The sequence below is a fragment of the Calidris pugnax genome, unplaced genomic scaffold, assembly GCF_001431845.1.
Source record: "Calidris pugnax isolate Ruff unplaced genomic scaffold, ASM143184v1 scaffold273, whole genome shotgun sequence".
Taxonomy (NCBI): domain Eukaryota; kingdom Metazoa; phylum Chordata; class Aves; order Charadriiformes; family Scolopacidae; genus Calidris; species Calidris pugnax.
Window position 1 is genome coordinate 4,807,416 of NW_015094508.1, and position 22,517 is coordinate 4,829,932.

The following is a 22,517-nucleotide window of genomic DNA, read 5'->3' on the forward strand; positions in this document are numbered from 1 at the left end:
TTTTTTTACCATGCACCTGTACTAACTCTTTTAATGAGTATGACAAGTTGTATACAAACAGAGACAGAAGACATTTTTTCAATCTGTGAGCCCTGTGTTCATCCTAAGGTTGCAGCCTGTTTGTGTAGTTAAATATGTTCTTTCAGACAGTAGATACCACGCACATTTTAGTAAAGACCTCTGAGACCTCTCTGAACTTGGAAAAGGTCACAGGTTATTCCTACAGTCGAACTGTTCGTGTAGCAGGGCAATCAAAATTTGTAGGAATTGTGGAAAAAAACCACCGTTTACGCATTTCTGTATCCTCCCAAATGCAGAAGCGAATGAGATTTCCCCACCGTGCGGCTCTGCTTTGTGTTTGAGACTTTGCTGTTGGTCCGTCAAGGAACGGAAGGTTCAGCGCCGTGTTTTCACTGTTTTTCCCCCTCCTCAGGTGCATGGTCTGTACCGCACGACCGGTGCTAGTTTTGAGAAGGCGCAGCAGGAGTTTGCGACAGGAGTGATGTCCAACAAAACCGTGCAAACCGCCGCAGCCAACGCCGCCTCGACAGCAGCCACCAGCGCGGCTCAGAACGCCTTCAAGGGGAACCGAATGTAGGGAGACAGGAGGAGTCATCGCAGTTCTCTTCGAGTGTATCTTATTTTCCGGTCACCTATTATATTCCCTAAAAGCCTAGATGAAAATTCACACAGCATGTTTGTCTCTCCCGCAGCTGTGCATGGGTAAAATGGGAAACGTTTGGTTTGTTTTATTATAAACTTATTTATTTTAAAAAGATAACCATTCTTTTCCCTTCTTTGAGATGTTGCAATTCTAGAATATAAAGCCTTCCGTACTTTATAGGGGATAAATTATTTCAACAGTTGGCCTGAGAATGAATTGTGGCATATAATGGTCAAATAAATGCATTAATAATTTGGAAGGTTTTTTAGTGGTTCACTCCGGTATTTTTTTTAACTTCTGGAGAACACTTTGGATCAATTATTTTTCTTCACAAGAATTTTTTCCCCCTATTTGTACTACAAGAAATGGGGTAGACTGAGAGATGTAGGAAGTTAGTTTGGCTACTGCTTTTGTAATTTCAGCAGCTGCTGGAGGACAAATACAAGTAGGGTAGATACTATAAATTCTTTTCTTGGTTTTTTTTTTTTAGGATAAGTCTTTTGATATAAACCTGTAAGTTTGCATGAATACTGTTGAGTTATCTGATCTTGTTTAAGTAGTGTTTTGGTCCAGAATTTACCTGCGCCACTTTATAATTATAGCGTGCGTTTGTATCTCTTTTCATGGAGTATTCTCTACCTGTGAGAAATGACTATGGTGCATAAGCATTCTCTGTCATAGAATGTGTAATGCAGTGTACAGTTTAAGGAAGTTACCCGGTGGTTTCAATCACAGAGCTAAATGATTATATATTTGCTATTTTTCATTTCGGTATTCATGTCTTGGGATAATAATTTTGCTGGAAAAGAAACCAATATTGACTTCTAGAACACTAGTTTCTTGCCCGCCTTCCCTCTTCTACATGCAGTGGTATTTTTGTTGTGTTTGGGATTTTGGGGGGGGTGGTTACTTTTTAAGTGTAGATTTGTGTTTAACAGTGGTACTAAATCTCTAGCCTAGTCAGTCTGTTACTGCTTGTCCAAAAACCTAAATATGCAGTATTTAATTTTCTAACAGGAATATTGTCAAAACCCAAGCTTCTTAACCAATGGCATTTAACACATACTTGAATTCATTTTAACATTGACTCAGCCATCTCTGTGATGCGATTTAAGCTGGGGGGGCGGAAAAAAAAGCTTTTAAAATATTTGAGTTGGAAAAGTGAGAAATCTTAATTTTTAACAAAGCTAAAATTTAACTCATTGAACTGGAGGCCTGAGAGGTTAAGTGGGTGCTGTGGAACTGAACAATCCATAATGGTACATACCATCATAATACTCTAGAATATAATCAGGTCTTAGTATAATGTCATGTTTCTTTCCTTTGAAGACTGTTTGTGTTCTTGGATTGCCTCATGAGTCTTATGCACAATACTTGGGCTGTTTTTTCAAACTCTGCTTTAGAAAATGAAAATGGGAAGGACCACATCCCACAGCCTGTGTAAGTGTAGTCTGTGGGTGAAATTGATTCGGCTCTTAAGGTGAATCACTTCTACTAAGAGCATAAATTCTGAGGACCTCCATGTTCTGAATGTGGACCGACTTTTGTAGGTTCTTGTTCACTACACTGTAGTCATAATAACAGAAGAGCATTACAAAAAATAAAACCTCTAGCTTAATCCCTGCATCAGTATTGTACTGTTAGCATGAAGTCCCTATTAGTCTCCTTTCTTTTAATAATTTCTTTAAATCTGACTTGAATTTGGATAAATGTCGTAGTTTCACCTGTGCTGAAGTTCATATTAACAAATATACTTGCTTCTAAATGTTATCTGCATCATAGAAGTTAAAAGCAAATTAAATATTCTGTGTAATAGGGGCTCTAAAATTTCATACTAGTGGACATGCTAGCATCGAACTTAAATTTGTGTGGAATGTTATTAAAAGCTTTCCAGATAAAAGCCACCATTTTCTGTTGGGATCAGGCATCATCCTTCTAGCAGCTGTATACCAAGATTGTTCTTTTCATGATCCTTTAAACTTGACTAGAAGGTTGTATCTGAAACTCTACTATGGAGTACTTTTAAATCAAAATTTCAGCACTTGTCTTGGGCCGGAATCCCAGGGATGTCATCCTTGCATTTTAAGTTGAAAATGGCATAAAAACATGCATTACCAGAACATACTATGGAAAAAAAACCCAGTAGGAATAAAACCTGAATTTGGCAGGCAGATTTTTTTTTTTTCCCAAATGTTTAAAGGCTCTTTGAGAAAACAGATTTAATGTTCTGTGTATAGGGAGGATGGATGTGTAATGTCATGGGTTGAATGTTGTACAGATTTAAACTTCTGAAGTGAAATTCAAGGTTCAGTTACATGTGATTTGGTTAAACCAGAAATCTCTGACACTTTGCAGCTCAGAGGGGAGGGAGAAGTTTGCATTTAGCTTTGACAACAGAAGGCTGATACTTGTTAAAATATTTTGTACCTGATGAAAATTAGATTTTGCAGTCTCTCTTGTTTAATATCAGAGTATGGCGCCCACCTAAGTTGTCATTTTGTAGTATTGTGGCAAATTGAGTACAAAGTACGAAGTTTAAACACTGGAATGTCAGTAGTCATTGATCTGTAATTTAGAAGTTGGTTTTATTTATCTGAGGGATGTTTGTATATTTTGTAAATTACTAACAATGCTCTGCCATCCTGGTGAATGTCACAGTTCTGTACAAATGCACTTCTGTCCCTCTGTTGCATGTCTGAGTAGTTTAGAAGTTTTGTATATTTATTGTATTAACACAGTGTAATAGAATAAAAAAAAAACTTTTTTCCTGAGTGTTTGCTCTGTATAGTTTCGACCAATATGGGGATATTTCTTCTAACAGTCAGGTTAACGTGCAGGGCAGATGATCTGTGTAAAAGTTTCACTTGGTTTTTATAATTCTGTATGTAAATGCTGTAATTCTGCTGATATGGAGAAGCAAAATGTCTGCTATCAAAATAATACGTTAAGGTATGGAGAATTGATCTACTCAACTGTTATGAAGAACGTTCTTAAACACTTGCAGCCCACCTTCTTGTGCTGTAAACTCACGAGGGTTAAAATCTAAATGTGTTCTGTCATTACTGAATGAAGTTCTACAAGTATTACGTGAATCCTAAAACACTGTTGAAAGTAAAATGAAGTTGTTGAAAACAGCGTTGTTTTGGTAGTGTTTATTTTCCTAATTTCTGCCTCCAAATTGACATTTCTATATCACTGCTGTGTCTTGATTTTTTCGTTTCGTTTTTTAGGCACCATCACAGTCTGTTGGGTTTGGGTTTGGTTTTTTGGTGTGGTTTTTTTTTTTTAATAATATCAACTGTAACACCTCCTGTCCGGTACTGGATTTATTACTGGGTTTTTTTTGAAGGGTGAAATGGCTTCCTGTAGAGCAGTGTAACATGACGTTTGCAAATGCACAATAGAGAGGACAGTGCTCTGAGGACAGTCAGGATTATTTTGGGAGAGGGCAGATGTGAGTTTTTGAAGACACTTGCACACATCATTTAGTAGGGAAATTCCTCATCAGCTTGACCCGTTTCTTCGCAGTGCACAGATGTAGGGTGGCAGTGGCAAGCACAGTTGTGCAGCACGAGCCAGTCCTGTTTTATGGTTAGAATTACTACACAGTTTAAGTGCTGTTGTGGGGAGGTAATTCCTCTGGTTCGCTGGGGCTCGTTTTCCTCAAGAAGTTGTCAGCAGGAAGCTGGGAGGGCGTGCACACACAGAGAGACAACAGCACAGGGAAGGGAACTGTGGTTAAAGATACCCAATGGTGCTGCTGGGAAGGTGTTTCTGCCAAGGGAAGGGCAAGCACCTGGAGCACTCCCGTTATGGTCAGTAGTAAGGCACAGTGGATCAGATAATTTAAAAAAAAAAAAAGTGCGTTAGGTTCCATTCCGCTATGTTAAAATATATAAGAATTAGCTTGCACTTTTTTTTTTTTTTTCCCCTGCAGATTAATTTTATGCCTGCAGTGTAGCTTTTATTCTCATCTGCAGAAAAATCAGAAGGACCCACAAAAGAAGTGGTTCAGGGTTCTTACCTCAGGAGCAGAATACTAGTTTAACTTTATGCTAGGATTAAACTAGACACCGTGTCATGCACTACCAAGGTGGGGGGCTGGGGGGGGAAGTGTTGATGGGAATGGGTTGATGGGAAGTGTTGATGGGATGACTTGTGGGTCACACTGCCCTGCATTCTCCTCTGGAAATAAATTTATTGTCCAGCTGTTTAATGGAAACATATACAGCTTGTCTAAAATGTGCTTTTTCTTGGATGAACAGATAGTGATTAAACAACAGTGATCTTAATTTCTTTGTTTTGCTGTCTCTCAATATAGAATGAGGGGTAGTAGTTTTTTTAAAGAGGGTAGATTTAGGTTAGATACCAGGAAGAAATTCTTTCCTGTGAGGGTGGTGAGACACTGGAACAGGTTGCCCAGGGAAGTTGTGGATGCCCCATCCCTGGAAGTGTTCAAGGCCAGGCTGGATGTGGCCTTGAGCAACCTGCTCTGGTGGGAGGTGTCCCTGCCCATGGCAGGGGGGTTGGAACTCCATGATCTTTAAGGTCCCTTCCAACCCGAAGCTTTCTAGCTCTTTTGAAAACCAGCTGCCCCTGACCATGGGTGATGCTGCGGTGGCATCAGCTGCTCTGCCACTGTCTCAGCTGACATTTGCTGCAAGTAGATTTTACAGTGTTTATAGCCCAATTAAGCAGCCGTGTGCCATCCGAGCTGCAGTCGCTGAGGCCGTGCCAAAGCAGGTGTTGCCGTTCTTGCCGCGCAGGGCTGTTGTCTGTGCTACAGACGTGGGTTTGGTGTTCCAGAGAAAAGAGTGGAGATGCTGGACTGGGCAGAGAGGGGCGGGATACTTTCTGTCCAAGGGGAGAGACCAATTGGAAGTGGTCTGAAGAATGTGATGAAATTTGGAATTATTTTTTCTTTACTGTTCTCAGCTAGACCAAATTCCCCAACCCCTTGCATCTGAGCAATGCCTAAAGCTGGTCAGGAACACCGATCGCCACACTCTGAGAATTTCACTGACGGGAAGATACCACAAATCCAGCAAAAGGCATCTATTTGAAAGCAAGCTTTCAGGAATCACAAGAGCAAAACAACATTTTTATGTGTCGGTCCCTCTGATATTAATAAAATACATTCACTTTCTCATTTCTAAACCCAACTGGAGCTTGGGGAAGAAGTTGCTGGAACACAGAAATCTCTAATTGTGTGATTATTACAGAACTGAACTCTGTGTTCTGTATTGCCAGCGCCATTAACCTTACCGAAAAAGGCAGGCAATATTCTTAGCTATACAAATCAGTACTTCTTTGTAGTTGCATTTGGCAGTAATTTATATTTGTAGAATAATAACTAACTGCTGTATCAGTACCTGCAACTCATGTGGTGGTGCATTCAGTGTCACCTGTCCCCTAACTTCTTCTGGACTGAAGGTTTCCGAATGTTTCTAAATGTTCCAAGTTTTAACGAAGAGCTACTTCTTGGAAGTTTAGAAACTGTTGGAAGTGTAATTAAACTAAAGGCAAATATATGTAAATTTAATAGAAATGAACCATGGCAACTTATGAGACAAAGGCGACAGCCTGGCTTTTATTTGAAAACTGCTGAAAGCCTTAATCCCTGTTGAGCCATAAATTTGCTTGGAGAACAAGTAGGTAACATCAATCAGAGTAGTGTTTGTCCAGTCACAGGTGAAAGGGAAGCCACGTGGTGGGAAATGCCCTTTTAAAACAAGTCGGTGGGATTGAGCAGTATTTGTTCTGACCCTCTGCTTCCCCTTTCCGTGAGAAGGGAACTGCGGTGCTTTAGTTGCAAAACGAAAAACATTTATCAATCAGACGTACATTCAATTAGAAAGTCTGTTTAATGCAACTGTATTATATAATACATAGCTACAGTTTCAGATCACATACTTTTTCATCAGTAAGTGGTAATAATAGGTAAAAATCAAGATGGAAATCTGAAACGCTAACAACATCAGTGGGCTGGGATCTTAAATGCTATTAAAGCTACAATCAAAGCTACCTTGCCGCGGCTCAACCTGTCCCGTATGCTTGAATTAAGGTAGTCAGACTCCCGTCAGAAGTTTGAAAAACTCACATTTTAATCGAAATTTAGATTAAAAAATAACACATTAGGTACATCACTCATGCTAACAAATGTACATAGTGGTGACTCAAGAACAGGAACACAGTACCACAAATAACCCATGGCTCAAAGCCCACCCCAGCTGGTTTGCCACGGCCGCCCTCCCCGGGCAGAGCGGCCGCAGCCTCCGCCTTCCCTGCTCTGCTCTGGTTTTGTTGGGCTCCCTCCTGCCCCACAGGAGGAGGAATTCAGCTCCTCCTCTCCCCTTCCCCACCGGGACGCCAGATTCCCTGATGCGGGATTAGCAATGCAAAATGGAAATGATTTGGCTGAAAAAAAAGTTCTCAGAAGCCAGAGGCCTTTATTGAGTAGCAAAGATACAAAGGCGATAGAGACAACCCAGAAATAGCTCAGCAGCGATGGTTTTTTTTTTTTTGCAGTGCCACACTGTAAATAAAGCACATTAAGAAACCTTGCTGAGCCTTTTCAGCTTTTAGATTGTATAGTGCCAGAAAACGGACACAGCTTCACATTTATATTATCTGTATTGTGTAGATCTGAGTATTTCAAATCAATCTAGAAAAGATTTTTGTTAAATCTTTAAGCTGCATTTAGGCGTGTTGTATTAATTTTCAAAATCAGGGATTCCATTGCATTACTCTAGTCTTCAGTTTGTCCACATCACCAAAACTCCAGCCGCTTCTTCCCTGGGAAGTCCCTTTTCAAATCTCTCGTTTAAAAGCAAAAACTAAGGAAAAAATAAAAACCACAACAAAACCCATTCCTGGTATTGCACATCTCACACAAGTTTGTGTATATATATTTATATATATATTTTAAATATGCTACAATTTAAAAAAAAAAAAAGTCTATGGCACTTTACAGAGTACAGGTTTACGAAGTTGATCAAACCACAGATGTTTGAAGAATTCTTCAATACCACAAAACCAAAGTTAAACTAAACTAATTGGCACACAGGTTTTAAAGAATCCACAGCAAATTCTTCTAGAGCCTACGCAGTGCATGTACACTGAGAAGCAGTTACACTCCGCAGCCCCCTCATGAAATTAATTAAATTAGCTTTAAGCTGATTTCTCTTCTTTTTTCTTTCTTTTTTTTTTTTTTTTTTTTTTTCTCCATGGCAAAGCAATACCAGTAAGTCATGGAGAGGATACACATTCAGCAGAAAGGATTCCAGGAGGTCATTTGCCAAAGGCAGGCGTCCCCAGCATTTGATCAGGGAGGAAGATGGGACAGCACAAAAGCACATCAGCAGCAGGTACAGGAAAAGGAGAAGAAAGCAGAGCAGAGATGCAAGCAGAGGCCACAAGGGGCTGAGCCTTTAAAAGCACAGATAAGCAGTTTGATCTACAAACGAACCCGCGTGAACAGGCAACCTCATCAACAAGGCAACCCTGGGGATGCTCCACCTGTGCCTCAAGTCACAGGCTCCTGCTCTCCTGAGTGCCAGGGGAATGCTTTTTTTTTTTTTTTTTTAAATTTTTCCAAAATACCTTTGAAAGCTACTGCTGAGGTGAACTTCAGGAACAACTTTAAACAGCTGTCAAGTTTAGTGAGTGCACCCTACACCTGATAACAACCTCCAGAAAAAAAAAATATCTGCAATATATACCATCTTCTCACTTGCTAGAAAAACAGAACCCTGAGAAAAGAAATTCTGATTATTTTTTTTCTGTTATTTCTTCCCAGCCTGTCTTCTATCTGTGCTATGTGATGAACATGGATATTCTTGCAAGTTAGTTGATTATGTTGTCGCAGCGCAAGTTGATAGTAATACCAGCAACAAGCAGAAAAGCTGGTTCTTCTTGGTTACAAATGCAAACAAAAGCAAAACATGCCACTGAAAATACCTCCTTTGTACTTAAAAACTGCACTATTAAAAATTTTTCAAGCGTTCTGTAGATCACAGCAGAGGTCAGCTAGTAACGTAAATGAAGGTTGATCATTGTTTACTTCTAAGGCAAAGCAGTATATCCCCTCTATAACTTTTGGAAGAACTGACCTTATTCTGACTGATCAAGTGCTCAAGCCAAAGCAGCATTTGTCACCTTAATATTGTGTCAAGATTTATGGGCAGTGGTGACACGGACACTGGATTGCTACCCACCTAAGAAAAGCTAAAACCCCAAATCTATTTCATAATTAATCCTTACCTGATCTATGTGCTACTCTTACCCTTCCTACCACCCCCTCCTCCTTTCCCAACTGGTAGCCCAGCCTCTGTGGCGCAGGCTCCAGCAGAGGGCTCAGGAGGAACACCACAAGGACGGTGTGACTCCCCTCGCCAGGCCTGCCCTTCAGAGGGGAAAAAAAAAAAGTCCAGGAGAAGAAGACCACCGGTGTGGACAGGACGTGCCGGCTGCGAGTTTCATCCTCAAGACCGCTTCATGAAAGTCACTTTGTGCTAAATCACAAATCTTGCTTTGTGCAGGCAGTTGGCAGAAATGGTTCCAGACCGTAACTTTCGTGGGTTTGTTTTTGGGTTTTTTTTAATTAAATATTTAAAAGAAAAGTGATTTACCCGTTTTACACTAGAATACGGTGGAAGCGGGTATCAGGAGCAGGTGAAGACAGGAAAAGGCTAGATTAAAACAATCTCTTTTTAATATCAGCAGAATATCTCTTTTAATATCAGCCTTGTTTGTTGCAGAGCGGCTCAGAGATCACCTCCGTGTCCGTCCATCCCGCCCGTGGCGGGAAGGTGCCCAGGGCAGGGACAGGCACAGGCTGGCAGCTGGCCCTGCTTTGCTCCACAGATGGCCAAGGGGGTGTCTGAGCAGGGATGGAGGGTGCTCCACCACCACCACTGCTAGTGCTCACCCCTGCTCCTGGCTGGCCCTGGGCTGGTGGTCCTTGCCTGCTGAACAGCTCTTGTATTGCCAGTCCCTTCAGCAGTGTCCTGAAGACAGGCACCCATCTGTACAGTAACAGCGTTTTTTTTAATACCTATAACTAAACTAATGGCATAAACAAGACTCTCTGCTCCATTATTATAGAGTGCAGTGACGGAGAGTAACATTGTCACTGGGAGATGTTAAGCTAACAAATAAGAAAGGGAGTCTAAAATTCACTTAGTGTTGCATTAGAACTACTCCTCAGATAAATTATCCCCAACGCTCACATGGCACAGTTGCACCATCCCTTCGTTTTTTAAAATATAGTTTAAATTTGTTTTCAGAAGTAGTTCTAGAAAGTGATGCAACACCACAAGTAATACAACCAACTGCCTTTGAGAAAGGAATGTCATTTGTGGCAAGGTCTGTTTTAGTTCTGCTGATTTAGTTGGAAAAATGTCCATACTACGTGCGGTTTTAAAAAAAGGGAAGAGATCTTCCCAGCCTTGTAGAATTTGGCAAGACTTCCTGAAAAATGTAAATTTCTTAAGGACTCATGTGGCTCTGGGTCATGAGACAGACCGATCTGTAGACGAGGAATGAGGTTTCACTGGCAAAAGAAAAAATAATACTGTTGAAGTTCAACGTGTGTTCTACATTTTCAGGAGAGGCTACAGCCCAGGTCAGGCTGTTGGCATTCACAGGATAGTGCCCAGCTGTCCTGTAGGAAGTTCTTATTTGCTTGGGATTTCAGGACTTCTAATCAAGGCTGTAGAAATATTTCTAACAATGGTTATTTCAAACAATTTTATCAGAATCAGGTGAAAGCCCGTGTAAGAACAGCTTCTCTGTTTAGTCAATGGAAACAAAATCGTTTACCGGCTATGTAACAAGTGGCACACACCTTGCACTGTAAGTTTCAAGACAAAGAAGCCTGGCAGGGTGTCAACTTTTTAAACTCTTAAAGATTGGTGTAAACTTGGCATCACGTCAACTTTGCTCTCTCCAAGGTATACTTACTGTCTGAGAAGGCACTGTACTATCAGGTCAGTTCAGTATCAAAAAGCACCTCAATGAAAAGTATGGTACCAAACCAGGTGGTGGTGGAATATTCACAGGTGAGGGGAGCCCTTAGAAACAAAGCCTAATTAAAATAGGCTTCTCTTTTGTATAAGAAAAAAAAAAAATAAAAATAGTATGTGCTGGCTCTTAAAATTTTAAATCCGAATTCTTCAAAGTGACCAAGGTGGGTAAGGCAATCCGATCAATCAGAATTTGTCAGCTATAACAACAACATTCCTGCTATATACACGTCATTCCTCACCTCCCCAGTCAGATTAATATATTCCACTATGTCCTGATCATAGAATGAAACTAAAAATATCCCCAAGTATTTACATTCTGCTTTCTCTGGATCCTTCCTCTGATCCTCATTGCCCAGCAAAGGAAGAAAGACCATTTCAGTAGTTCGGGGCTGGAATGCATGGGGCTCAGTCACACAAATGGTGGAAACAGGTAAGCGGATCTGCTTCTCCAGTCAATGGAAAGCAGAGTAAGATCCAGGCACTGGTGTTTGTTCCCCGCTGGAGTTAAAGGAGGCAGATAAGGTTTTTTCCTTCTTCTATTTCTTCTTGCACTTTGTCACTGGATGTGGCTATTTCAGCTTGCGCCGAGAAGACCGCACAGATGAACGTCAGAATAGTGCCACCAATAGCTGTGTAGAAAGCCCAGCCCAAGGAGCAGTCTCCTAGTTTGTAAGCAGAAGCATAAGGTCCACAATAGCTTATTGCTTTCTGGCATCCCCAACCGGCAGGGTAAAGTATCAAGCCTAAAATAAGGAAGAGGCCTAGAAATAAAAACAGAAAGACACAAGTTTAGCAAATGTTCAGCTTAGCACCGAGTGCAACACATGTAGTAATGGTTATCATGGTCACTCCTTACTCCTAGATACCAGGATTAGGAGGAGAAGACATCCTCATCCATCCAACCTTCTGCTACCGATTGTCTCCCACTGCCCACTGTGCAGTGTTCTATCTAAACTTGGAGCTATCTTGTGGTTTTTCTTAGGAAAGGCTTATTTCATACGATAATGGCCTAAATCCTCATTTCAATCTCTCTATTCCTTCTACATCCTTTGTTTGCACACAGAGTTTGCAAAACATTCGAGCACCTCAACCTACTGTTTATATTTACTCTTTCCAAGTCCTTAGCCTCCACTTTTGAGTTTTTGTTCAGCTAGCCCTCATTCTGCTTAATTTAGTCATTCATCATAAACACTTTTGCCTTTTTTTCCTCTGTATTTTTCCTACATTGATTTTTTTTGCCTCAAAAAAGAATTAAAAATAATAATTTCACACTGCACCTGCTTATTTGGTCAGATTATGACATAGCAGAAAAATAATATTGCCAGCTCAGTAAGCTGCGCTCATAACGAAGGGATTCCAGAGTCAGCCCCAAACTAACAGGTGGAAGTACCTGCACCCAGTGTGTGGGTAACACTGGGATCCCCTAAACAGGTGATCGATGGCTGCAGAAGGAAAGCACATTTCTAGGGACGCAGGAGTAAAAGCCTCAACTCCCCAGAGACCCCGTGCCTCAGGCTAGAAGTAAAAAGCTCAGAGGAGATGCTTTGCCTGTCTGATTGTCTCTCATGTTCCTAGTTGTCTCTCCTCTGAGGACCACTCTTTATCTAAGCAGCGAAGGGCTTCCTTTAGGAAATTAAAAGTCACATTACAGTCCCTGCACACATGATGGGTCTTTGCACAATGACAAAAGAGTTAATCAAAATGCCTAACGTGTTGCTGGCTACAGTGCTCTCTTATGGGCCTGGCTGAAAAAATGACAGACCTCCCTCCTACAAGGTATGTAAGAAGGAGCTAAACACCAGGGCAGCTCATAGGTATCAAAATTTACTTTCTGTTTTCTTTAAAATTTTACTCAGAAGAACAGGAAGAATTATGAGAAGTAGTTTTTGCTTAAACAAAATCAGTTTAACCAGAAAATGAATACAGCCTTCCAAATCCCATTAATTCTATTTATTTGTCCTGCACTGTAAAACCCTTTATTCAACCTGGCACCTTGACAAAAAAAGCTGGTAATGGTGCTGTTACCTTCTAGCAGTGGGCTGAAAGTTGTGCTTTTTATGTATGGTGCTTGTTCATCCATTAGATTTCCTCTAATCCCGAAATTTCTACCAAGTAGTTATTTTTCTCCCTATACTAAGAAGATTACCAAGAACAGCCATAACGACTTGTTTGCATCTTCTTCAATTCAGTCAGACTAGCATGTTCTGCGGTATGTTAGGTTTCCCTAATTGTTTGTTTAAAGAAATTCAGCCAGATGCAAGAAAACTTCCTCACTCAAGAAGAAAAGCTGTGTCCTAGCTAGTAAGCAGTTAAAGTACACAAAATGCAAAACCCATCATCCAACTGCCTAAAATTAATGTCTATGAATGCCAGACATTTCACAAAAGAAAGTCCTTCCTCCAGCGTTTTTCTAACGATGACACAACACCATGGGCATGAATGAACTAAATGTCATTATTCTTTGGGGCAGCAAAATCCATTAGCGAGTGATATCCATTCTCTGTGAAGGGATTTCATCATTGCTTACATTTAAGAACCAATGACAACTTTTATGCAGTGTTTCCTGGCTGATTGGCCAAACTACATTAAGTATAAAGTATTGCTTTATCTTGGACAGACCTGGATAAGCTGTGCTTTCATCCTGCTGAGCCCTGCAGCTGTTTCAGACTAAACACCAGCAGTTCCTTCTCCTCTACTCATCACTAGTTTCCTGTTCTGCGTAACCGGCATGACCGCACTATGTATTTTTCTGACTGTACACTGGTATGGGCTAGTTGCCATTTTCTGATCACAAGCCCTTTGGTAGTTAAAAATCACCATCACTGAATTAAGAAGCCGGAGCTGAAATGCCAATGTAGCTGCTGCCAACAAGGAAGTTTTAAAAATTTATCACTCCATCACTCGTAAGGCTAGAGAGTCTAAGTTTAAGAGCAAACCTGGCTTGTGGCTGAGAAACAAGCAGGACTGAGAACCTAAATCCATCTCTTTTTACCAAAACTAGAGCACTGAACAACTCCTGAAAGCTACTGGTTCAGGCCCCCCAAAAGGCTGCAGCACTGCTGTCAAGTGTCATCAGGACTTTACTGAATTGAATTTTTTTTGATGAGTGTAGAAATATTAGACTACAGCCCATAATTTAATAAACTACAGCTGTTTTCTCACAGATGAAAACAAAATTTGGAGAAAAGTCTTAATTATGGACTTGAATACAGTCAGAGTCTCACCTGATTTTTCCCTTAGATAGCTAACTCTGTGAATCCTATACTGGCCTAGCATAATAAAAGAAAAAAAAAAATAATAATGTTTTCACTACCAAACCTACCTTCTACTACTCCATTTCTGTGTAGACAGAAAGCTTCTCAGGACCTCTTCTCACTATCACTAATATTTCTCATTTCATTAATACCTGGTTCATGCTTGCTAGGAAAAGTGAATAAAGATGATTCAATCAAGCCGATTCAACATACCCACAACAAAAACATCACTCCTTGGATTTCACACCCACTAACAGCAAGCGGAGAGGCAGGTTTCCTCATCGCGTATTCAGCTCAAAGCTCCAACACCCAGAGCAATGGCTGAGCTGCCCAGAGTGTAGAGATCCCTTCCCGAATCTCCCTACCTGCCCAAAAACGGGTGCTCGAGTGAAAAGATCAAGAGGAGCTTTTCCTCTTGCTTCCAAGCAACTACAAAATAAACAGTCACAGGCGACAGAGCTCATCTCAATGACTCCTGACTCCTGCAGCTTAAACAAAATAGACAGAAGATGCTTTACCACCCACCAACAGAGCAAATCATGGGCTAAAGCAGAAGCCAGCAATCCAAAGCACTTATCTGTCCAACTACTTGTAACCAGAGCAGCAGCTTCCAGAGACTCCCCAAAGAGAAACACTCCTCTGATCCTAGGAACAGGGATGCAGAAGGAAGGGAAGGAAAAATGCCCATGTGGAAAGAATAAGATAAAGATACAGCAGAGGTAGGAAGGGCAGAAGAAGTTGTGGCACTGCTTTGAAAGTCATGGTCTGCTTTTAAACAGGCAAAAGGGTTAAATGCAATACGAAAGGCTTGGCAGTCTCTGTGCTCCTCCACCTTTGACCTAAGGAGCACTGCACAACCATTTTATGCAACACGAAAAAGCCAGAGGGCTGTTTCTACAGCAAACAGTGTGGCCTTGATCTACATCTAACACACATGCAAGCAGCTGCAGTTGAGCAAAAACCACTTAGAGGACAGTCTGTGGCCAGATGATCCACAAGGGGAAAAAAATATGGTGAATTCTCAGCACTGATTTCCCATACCGGTGTCTACAGGGCAGAGCCTGGCAGGGTCCCTTACGTCTCTTTGCTTCTTTGGCAGAAGTTTAAGCTTAACTGCCTATATCCCTGTCTTTTTGTGGCTGCTGCTCAGTCCCTGGGGCTCGCCTGCCTGCAGCTCTCTCCTTTCGGTTATTTATTTGCATTATCACAGAGCCTGCCAGCTCTGCTCACAGTTTCTGCCTCCAATAGCTGGCAATCTGCTTTTCAGACAAGAGGCACACAGACAGGAGCACGAGGCACCAGGGAGACAACCTCGAAGGGCGTACTGGCAGTAGCATCATCACACCCATAGGCAGCCTTCAGAGAAACGCTGAAGGAAGAGACGTGGGTTTTGAGCTGCGCACGGACCACAGGAACCCACATCGGCGCCTGTGGCTTTGTCTTCTGAAGAGTCCCCGGGGGGAAAGGCAGAGGAGGGTGCTGGAAGGGCTGCACCAAACCAGGAGCAAAGTACCTTGCCAGGGGACGAAACAGGGCAGAGAGCGTGGCCCGGAGCTCACGAGGGGCTGGAAAGGGGAGCCACGCGCCTTGCTCCTGGGATGCCCTCCTACTCACAGCGCACAGGAACACAAGACCAGCTCCCAGCACAGTCTGAAGATCTGTGTATAAAAGTTGCTCTCTGCACCCATTGGCTATTATAATTCAATTCTTGAATTCAATTGTTATTCTTACACTTGACTCACTCAAATACTACCTCTGCATTTAATCCGTATTGTGCAGCTTTCTAAACCATGTAATGCTGTAAATTAAGATTAAAGCACTTAAGCTTTTGTTAGCCATTGCAGTACAAAACTCAGTTTTGTGTTGTATAATTTTATGTCAGCATCATGTGATAAAGCAACAATTACCTCCTGTTGACAGTTTGCCCTGAGACGTTATTACAGGAGGATAGTAAATATTAATGATAGAGATTTCTTTTTCTTAATACATCAGGTTTTGCTCTTGTCCCAGTAACTCTGAAGAAAGCGCAATCTTCAAGAGAAAGAACAGAGAACAAAAACTGAGTGCTCTGTCTGAAGAAAAGTTTTCTGCAACAAATCCTTTCAGTTCTTCATGCTGACGTGCAGTAAATGAGAGTTTTAATTCACAGCCAATCTACCTGTGGAAGCATTACTGTTTGTCCTCCCTGCTGGGAGGAACAAATTCATTTCTGAAAACATTAAAAGCTGTTTTCCACTGTGCTCCTCTACAGGCTCACAGAGCTCAGGGTTGCTCTGGTATAGACTTTACCCCCTCTCTGAGCACAACTGCACTGTTGGGAGTGCAGCTTCTGCTGTACACGTACTCTTGCTACTACTTCTTAATTAGCTCCATCCCACTTCTTTAATTTATCATGCTAATTTTTCATAATTGCATTTTCCTTTTTGTTAGTTGTTGCAAGCTCTCAGTTACCTTTCCTCTTAGGCTTCCTTAAAACAGAGGTCTGAAAGAATGCTACACAATGCTGCCAGATGCCCAGGAATGACAACAGAAAACTATTTAAATTACTCTTTTATCCAGAGATCTCATCTAAAACTCTTTACGTCTGTCAGCAGAGAATATTTTCCCATCTTTCAATAAAGGCAATTTGCCCACATAATATTTTATTATCAATCCCTAACTATCTGCTTTCAGAAAGAAGCCTTAAGACATACAGAATTCAGATGAGATTTAGATTTTATTGGATTAGACTAAAATATATTTCCTGGTTGATTACAACACAGACAACCTATTAAAATACCAGCCATTCTATATTCAAACGATGTAAAAGCAACTCCTTTCTCCTAAAAGGCCAAAGCAAAACATTACAGCGTACTGTGAAATATTGATATAAATATAGCAGACTGCACCCCTGTGCTATGACATTTCTGGAGACAGTCAGTAACGCTTTTTCTATAGGAAAAGCCATTTTGTATTTGTGTGCCAAGAACTTTTCCCCTTTTAAGGGCCTGGAACTGCAGCAATTGCTCCTCCTGTTTTTACACAGCATCACCTGACAGGCTGACATGGTGGAAAACCAGCAGACCACTCTATCGCTCTGGGCATTTGTATGTCACATTACGTGCTGGGGTCAGACCTGAGTAAAAGCTTTTTCATTCCATCCTTGGACGCAACCCCCCGAGACAGGGGTTAGGCAGATGCTTGTTTAGCTAAGTGAAGGCATTCTATTTAGTTTTGACAGTCCCCTGTGCAGCTGCTGTCGTGCCATATTAAACAACAGCCTACACTAACAAAGCCAATTTCCATTGCAAAGCCTGAAACTATCTTCTCATTTCCTAGCAAAATAGCGAAAAAGCTTTTAAATGCTGCTGAAGAAACAGGAAATTAAGCAGCTGTGATCAATGAGGTGGCACTGCAACCGGCTCCCACGGAGCAGGCACAGCCCAGCAACAGCCTTCCAGGAGAGGAAGAGGAAAAGGGTAAAGGCCGGGAGGGATCAGCCTCGCACAACGCCGCGCAGGCAGGTCGCCTCCTCAGCGGCCACCATCCTGAGCATCCTCCTCTCCCGCGCAACCACCGGAGACAAACGCCCAGCCCAAGGGCATTGCACCAGCCGGGCAACACAACCCTGGCTTTATTGCTCCTATTTCCAAACGTGCCAATAAGCCACCTGAATACCCGAGCAATTTCACGCGTAAAGTCTTCACACAGATGTACTACGCTGGCCTAACCCGAGGAGGCTTTCACGGGTGCAACCTTTCCCTGACAAACCCTACCCAAGTGGAATACCACCAGGTTGCCTTATGCATCCTTGTGACTGCTTCAGCCACCAACAGACAACTGAAGCGCCGGCCTCCTACTCGGCAGCTGGATAACAGACACCTTCAGCCCTGTGAAATGATTCAGTAATCCCATTTTAATCAGATGAGAGCTAACGAGGTGGATGCAGTCCAGCTGACGTGGTGGTCTCAGCACTCCACGTGTAGGGTGTAGGAAAAGGGTGAGGGTAGTGCTGAGATGCGGGAGGGGGAGCAGCACAGGATGCTCTCCATCCCCCTGGGTGACTGCCAGACCCACAGAACGCAACCAGGTGACCAGAGGCAAGAAGGTCTTTGCCCAAAAACAAAGGGGAGAGTCTGCAAGCCCTAGAGCCTTGGAGTCAGCCTGTGGGCCCACTTGGAAATGCTGCACAAAAAATGAAAGGAAAATTCATAACGTTAAACAGATCAATGCTTAAAAAAAGCCTACCTGGACACTACACCCATTGCAGGTTTGCACAAGGAGAGAGGATTTGGGATAAGTTGGAAGCATGGCTGTTGAGGGTGGGAAGGGCTGCTGGTGGGCAATGCACTGAGGCAAGGTCCATACCTGCAGTCACTGCAGAGGACCACAGCTGTATAGAGATTTCAGTGTGCCTGAGATACCCTGAGCTGAGGCAGGCACTGTGAGGGTGGTGGAGCACTGGAACCAGTGTTGCCCAGGGAGGTGGCTGAGGCACCATCCCTGGAGATATTCAAGGTGAGGCTCGATGAGGCCCTGGGCAACCTGGTCTAGTTGGGGGTGTCCCTGCTGACTGCGGGGAGGTTGGATTAGATGACCTTTGGAGTTCCCTTCCAGCTTGGACAATTCTATGATTCTACGAATTGTTTATAACCAGGGAAAGGCTCAAAACCTGCACAGATATTTTTTTTTTCCCTTTAAAATTGTCTCAGGGTCATATAAGGGTAAGCAGTTACCAGAAGAAAAAGCAGTTCCCTCACCACTGCCTTCCCCAAGCTGAGGAAAAGGACAAGATCCCTACTCTTTTCAACAGTAAATTACCTATACTATTTGCTCATGTGTCTTTTCCCATTTATTAAGCAGATCAACGGTGCTCATTCATAACCAAAACTATGCAAACATACGTAAACTTCTGATGGCACTACCGATGACCCCAGAAAACAGGGACAGGACTACAGTGCAGGGGGTTACTGGTGGGAGACAACTGTTACGTATGTTTTGCTACCTCCAGAAAAACCACAAAGTGAGTCAGTTCACCAGCTCGACATTGGTTGCTTTGGCAGAATGACATCATATGGGGGATTCAGGGTTTGGTTTACTCAATATTAGTGTGATCTAACTACCTGGACTTCTCTGTAACAAAACATGACTCTGCAGACTCCTGTTTTTAGGAGAGGGGAAGGCAAATTCACCATTAGCTTTTAATGATTTTTATACATGTGGTAAGGGTGCCTGTTATTTGGGAGGGAAGGAAACGCGGAGGTTCAAAGTAAGATCAGCCTCAAGCCCTGAAATGACACCACTGCCTCTTTGCTGGCCATCAGCCACCTGGAGTCATGTCACCACCCTACAGGAGCTCCTGTGTGGTGGATGCTAACCCTACAATTAAGTCAAGATAAAGCACCTTATGGGGATAAAGCCAAATGTTTATAAGTTTTCAGCAATGCAGAGGTAACTGAAGACCCCTCCAGTTGTAGGACCACTGCTCAGGCATAGTCACAAGGGCTGGTCACTCTCACACTCTACTTTAAAAGCCAATGAAGCATTGAGTGTTTTTAATTTAGGACAGCCCAATAAAAGGTTTGAAGCCGCGAAATGAGAAACTCAGTTGTGGATGGTAAATTTGGGAGGTTAGTGAGTCAGGGAAGGAAATACCAGGCCACATCAATTGTTCTGCCCATGAAAGAAGCAGAGAAGACCCAGTATGTTTCACACCACTCACCATAACCTTTTCCCCTGCTGTTTGAGCAGTGAGTGCCATGACCTCCAAACCATTAATCGCTTGTGTTGAATCAGCAGAAAGGGAATGAAATCCACCACCTGCCGACTGTAGCCCTTTAAGTGAGGACAAAGCAACAACCTGCCTTGGTTTAAGCAAAGAGGTAAAAGGCCACCTTTTCCATGGCATTACATTTCCACAACACTGATCCCACAACACTAACAAGATCTTGGGGATTGCAGGGAAAGGAGCTGCAGAGGATCTAAAGCTCAGCAAGAAGGAAAAGGGGAAGGGGAGGCAGGAAGGGAAAAATTTTGGGTGGCTTCATGGGTCGTACAGCAGCAGAGTGCAGTTGAGGAAGGAAGCAAGACTAAAAACCATCGATTTCCTTCACCACCACACCAGGCACACCGAAGACAGGAGCTAAGCATAAATTAGCCTCCTGTCTTGAAAGAGCCACTCTCATCTTTCTTCCTGCGTCTGAGTGAAAACACAGCATTTCTTGAGTTTAAATATTTTCCTAGTGTTTGCATCCTATATGCAAACAGCAGCATCAGTCTTGGCTCTGAGGCCTGGAAGCAAAAATCCAAGTGAAAGGGAGCCCTGCTACTCTCCTGCTACCCCTTGCCCTCTTGGAGGATGGAGAGCATTCTCTTAACCTGCATGGCCAGGGAAGGGGTATAAAGAAGTTCTCAGCATCTCACCTATGCCACAGTGTGACCTCGGTGTGCACCTGTACCACAGTACAACACTTCTCAGTGGGTAGCGCAAGAGCCTCACACTGAGCACTCACGGAAGAGATCTACGCTTGCTGAGAAAATCAGCTGCCAAACTTAATCACTGAAAACCTGTATTTTTGGTTTATTTTTCCATTCTGTTTACAATCTGCTGGGTAGCGTCTGGTTCCCACATGCCCACCTTGGTAACACAGGAGATGAGCCGACCACCAAATCTAACAAAACACTGAAATCTTCACTTTACTTCTTTGAAGTTACTAATACTCTCCCTCAGGCTCAACAGCAATTTAGCACTTGAACTCAATTTTCCTTCCCTGGCATATTCCAACACAGCAGTCCCCTTCGCTTGAACTTTCAGCAGCCAAGTGTGTATTAGATGTCATGCTGGCATTTGGCCATATAGGTTACAGGAAGCTCTATACCGCAGACAGCAAAAGCAGTTCAGACTGTCAGGATTTCCATTATAAATCCCCCTCCCCCCACTTTTTTTTCTTTCTTCCCACCCCAAGAATTCAGAATTCTGGCATCAGAAAAGAAAGACTGTGCGCTGAATCCAAGAGGAAATATACTTTCTGAAAAATGCGTGCTCTGCATTTTAGAAAGACAAACAAGAAGTTTCCTTGCCTTCGAGGGCAAAACCACTCTCGCTCTGCTCCCCCGCTGCCCGGGCTCCCCGGCCCAGCAACAGCTTCCGTCGCCCGCAGGCAGCAACATGAGCCCACAAGGTGCTTTCCTCCTTGCTCACCAGCTTGGCCCTTTCTCAGACAAAACAGTCTGAGAAAATAGTCTTCTTTACAGCGTGCTGCTGCATTACAACTGAATACCCTAAACTACTCGGCAACTATCACGACCTTCTGCGTGACACTCCGAGCATCAAAGAGCTCTGGCAGCCTCATGCCCCCTCCACAGCAGCTTGCTGCTCCTTCTGCGTTTTCTACCCTCTCCAAGGAAAGCCCTGGCTGACCTCCCGCTTCCTCCTCAGCTTCCTCCTCCCCAACTCCCAACGGCCTCCTTACCTTCCAGCCACCGGGAGCAGGCAGCCGCAGGGCCGGATCCTACTTCATACACCCCCACAAGCAGCTCCAGACCCTCTTCCCCTTCAGGTGGTTCCCACCACGCTCTGCTCAGGCCACCTTCCCAATCACCCGGCCTCCCAAATGGAAGTGGTGACCAGTAACTACAACACGCTGAACTGTTTCTCAGTGCAAGAGATGTAAAAAACCCTCTCACAGCTGCCTTCACACTCCCTTTCATTTTAGAAAATTGTGGAGGAGAATCCTGGCATTTGAGGGTAAAGCTGCACTCCTGGAACTGTAATATTGCCCAGGAGCTGTGGTGGTTTCTGATGGAGGAACTCCCCAAGATAGCACAGCAGGGAACAGGGGAAGACATGAATAGTAATAAAAGGGAAAAAATAAGAAATCATGGAAAGGACAGAGGAATGAACACAGGAGAGCTTGTGAGACACCTGAAAACACAAAGTACTGTGGAAGAGATGTCACTGCTTGGGAGTGTGCAGGACAAGCAGGGTAGAAAACAGCCTCCCAGAGCAAAGCAGAGGTAAAAGGGGAAATGCTGCGCAGGAGCAAAGCAGGGTGAAATGTTAAGGAAACCTCAGCCTTGGGTGATGAGAGGAGAATACTAAAGTAGGACCCTGGAAAGAAAGAAGCCAAGTCATTCCCCAGCAATACTGGAGGAGAAACTGCTGGGGTGAGGGAGGGAAGCCCAAATCTGGCAGCAGACATCTGGGCCCAAGCGGACAGGCTCTGACGAAGTGGCCAGGGGAAGCTAATGCTCCTGGCCCACCTGCGGTGGCCTTTGAAGACACAAACCTCTGGTTCGGCTGACTGGGTGTATCTCTGCTAACTGGCTGTATAACTGCCAGCCTGGCCCAGCCCGCTCAGCCACAAGACAGCAGCACGCAGCCATGCGGTCACCCGACCGAGCCAGAGACACCCCACAGCACGTGGCTGGGACACAGCTGGTCTCCTGACAGATGCAACCCAATTTTTACATGCTGGGGTTTTGGGTTTTTTTCTTTTTTTTTTTTTTTTTTTTTTTTTAAAAAAAAAAAAAAAAAAAAAAAAAAAAAAAAAAAAAAAAAAAAAAAAAAGTTCTAGGAAAAATATTAAACCC

The 22,517-nt window shown here is 43.1% G+C and overlaps 2 protein-coding genes across 6 annotated transcripts in view; one reads left to right on the forward strand and one right to left on the reverse strand.

The window, feature by feature from the left end:
- Window positions 1-3,798, forward strand: part of SCAMP1 (secretory carrier membrane protein 1) — a 29,383-nt gene extending 25,585 nt beyond the window's left edge. For both annotated transcript variants that reach the window (XM_014965025.1, XM_014965024.1), the window contains one exon: window positions 434-3,798. In XM_014965025.1, the coding sequence (XP_014820511.1) occupies window positions 434-598 (165 nt within the window). In that variant the 3' untranslated portion in view covers window positions 599-3,798. The remainder of the gene's footprint in view (window positions 1-433) is intronic.
- A 4,432-nt stretch (window positions 3,799-8,230) lies between these two features.
- Window positions 8,231-22,517, reverse strand: part of LHFPL2 (lipoma HMGIC fusion partner-like 2) — a 90,549-nt gene continuing 76,262 nt past the window's right edge. For all 4 annotated transcript variants that reach the window (XM_014965123.1, XM_014965124.1, XM_014965125.1 and 1 more), the window contains one exon: window positions 8,231-11,453. In XM_014965123.1, coding sequence (XP_014820609.1) covers window positions 11,197-11,453 — 257 coding nt within the window. In that variant the 3' untranslated portion in view covers window positions 8,231-11,196. The remainder of the gene's footprint in view (window positions 11,454-22,517) is intronic.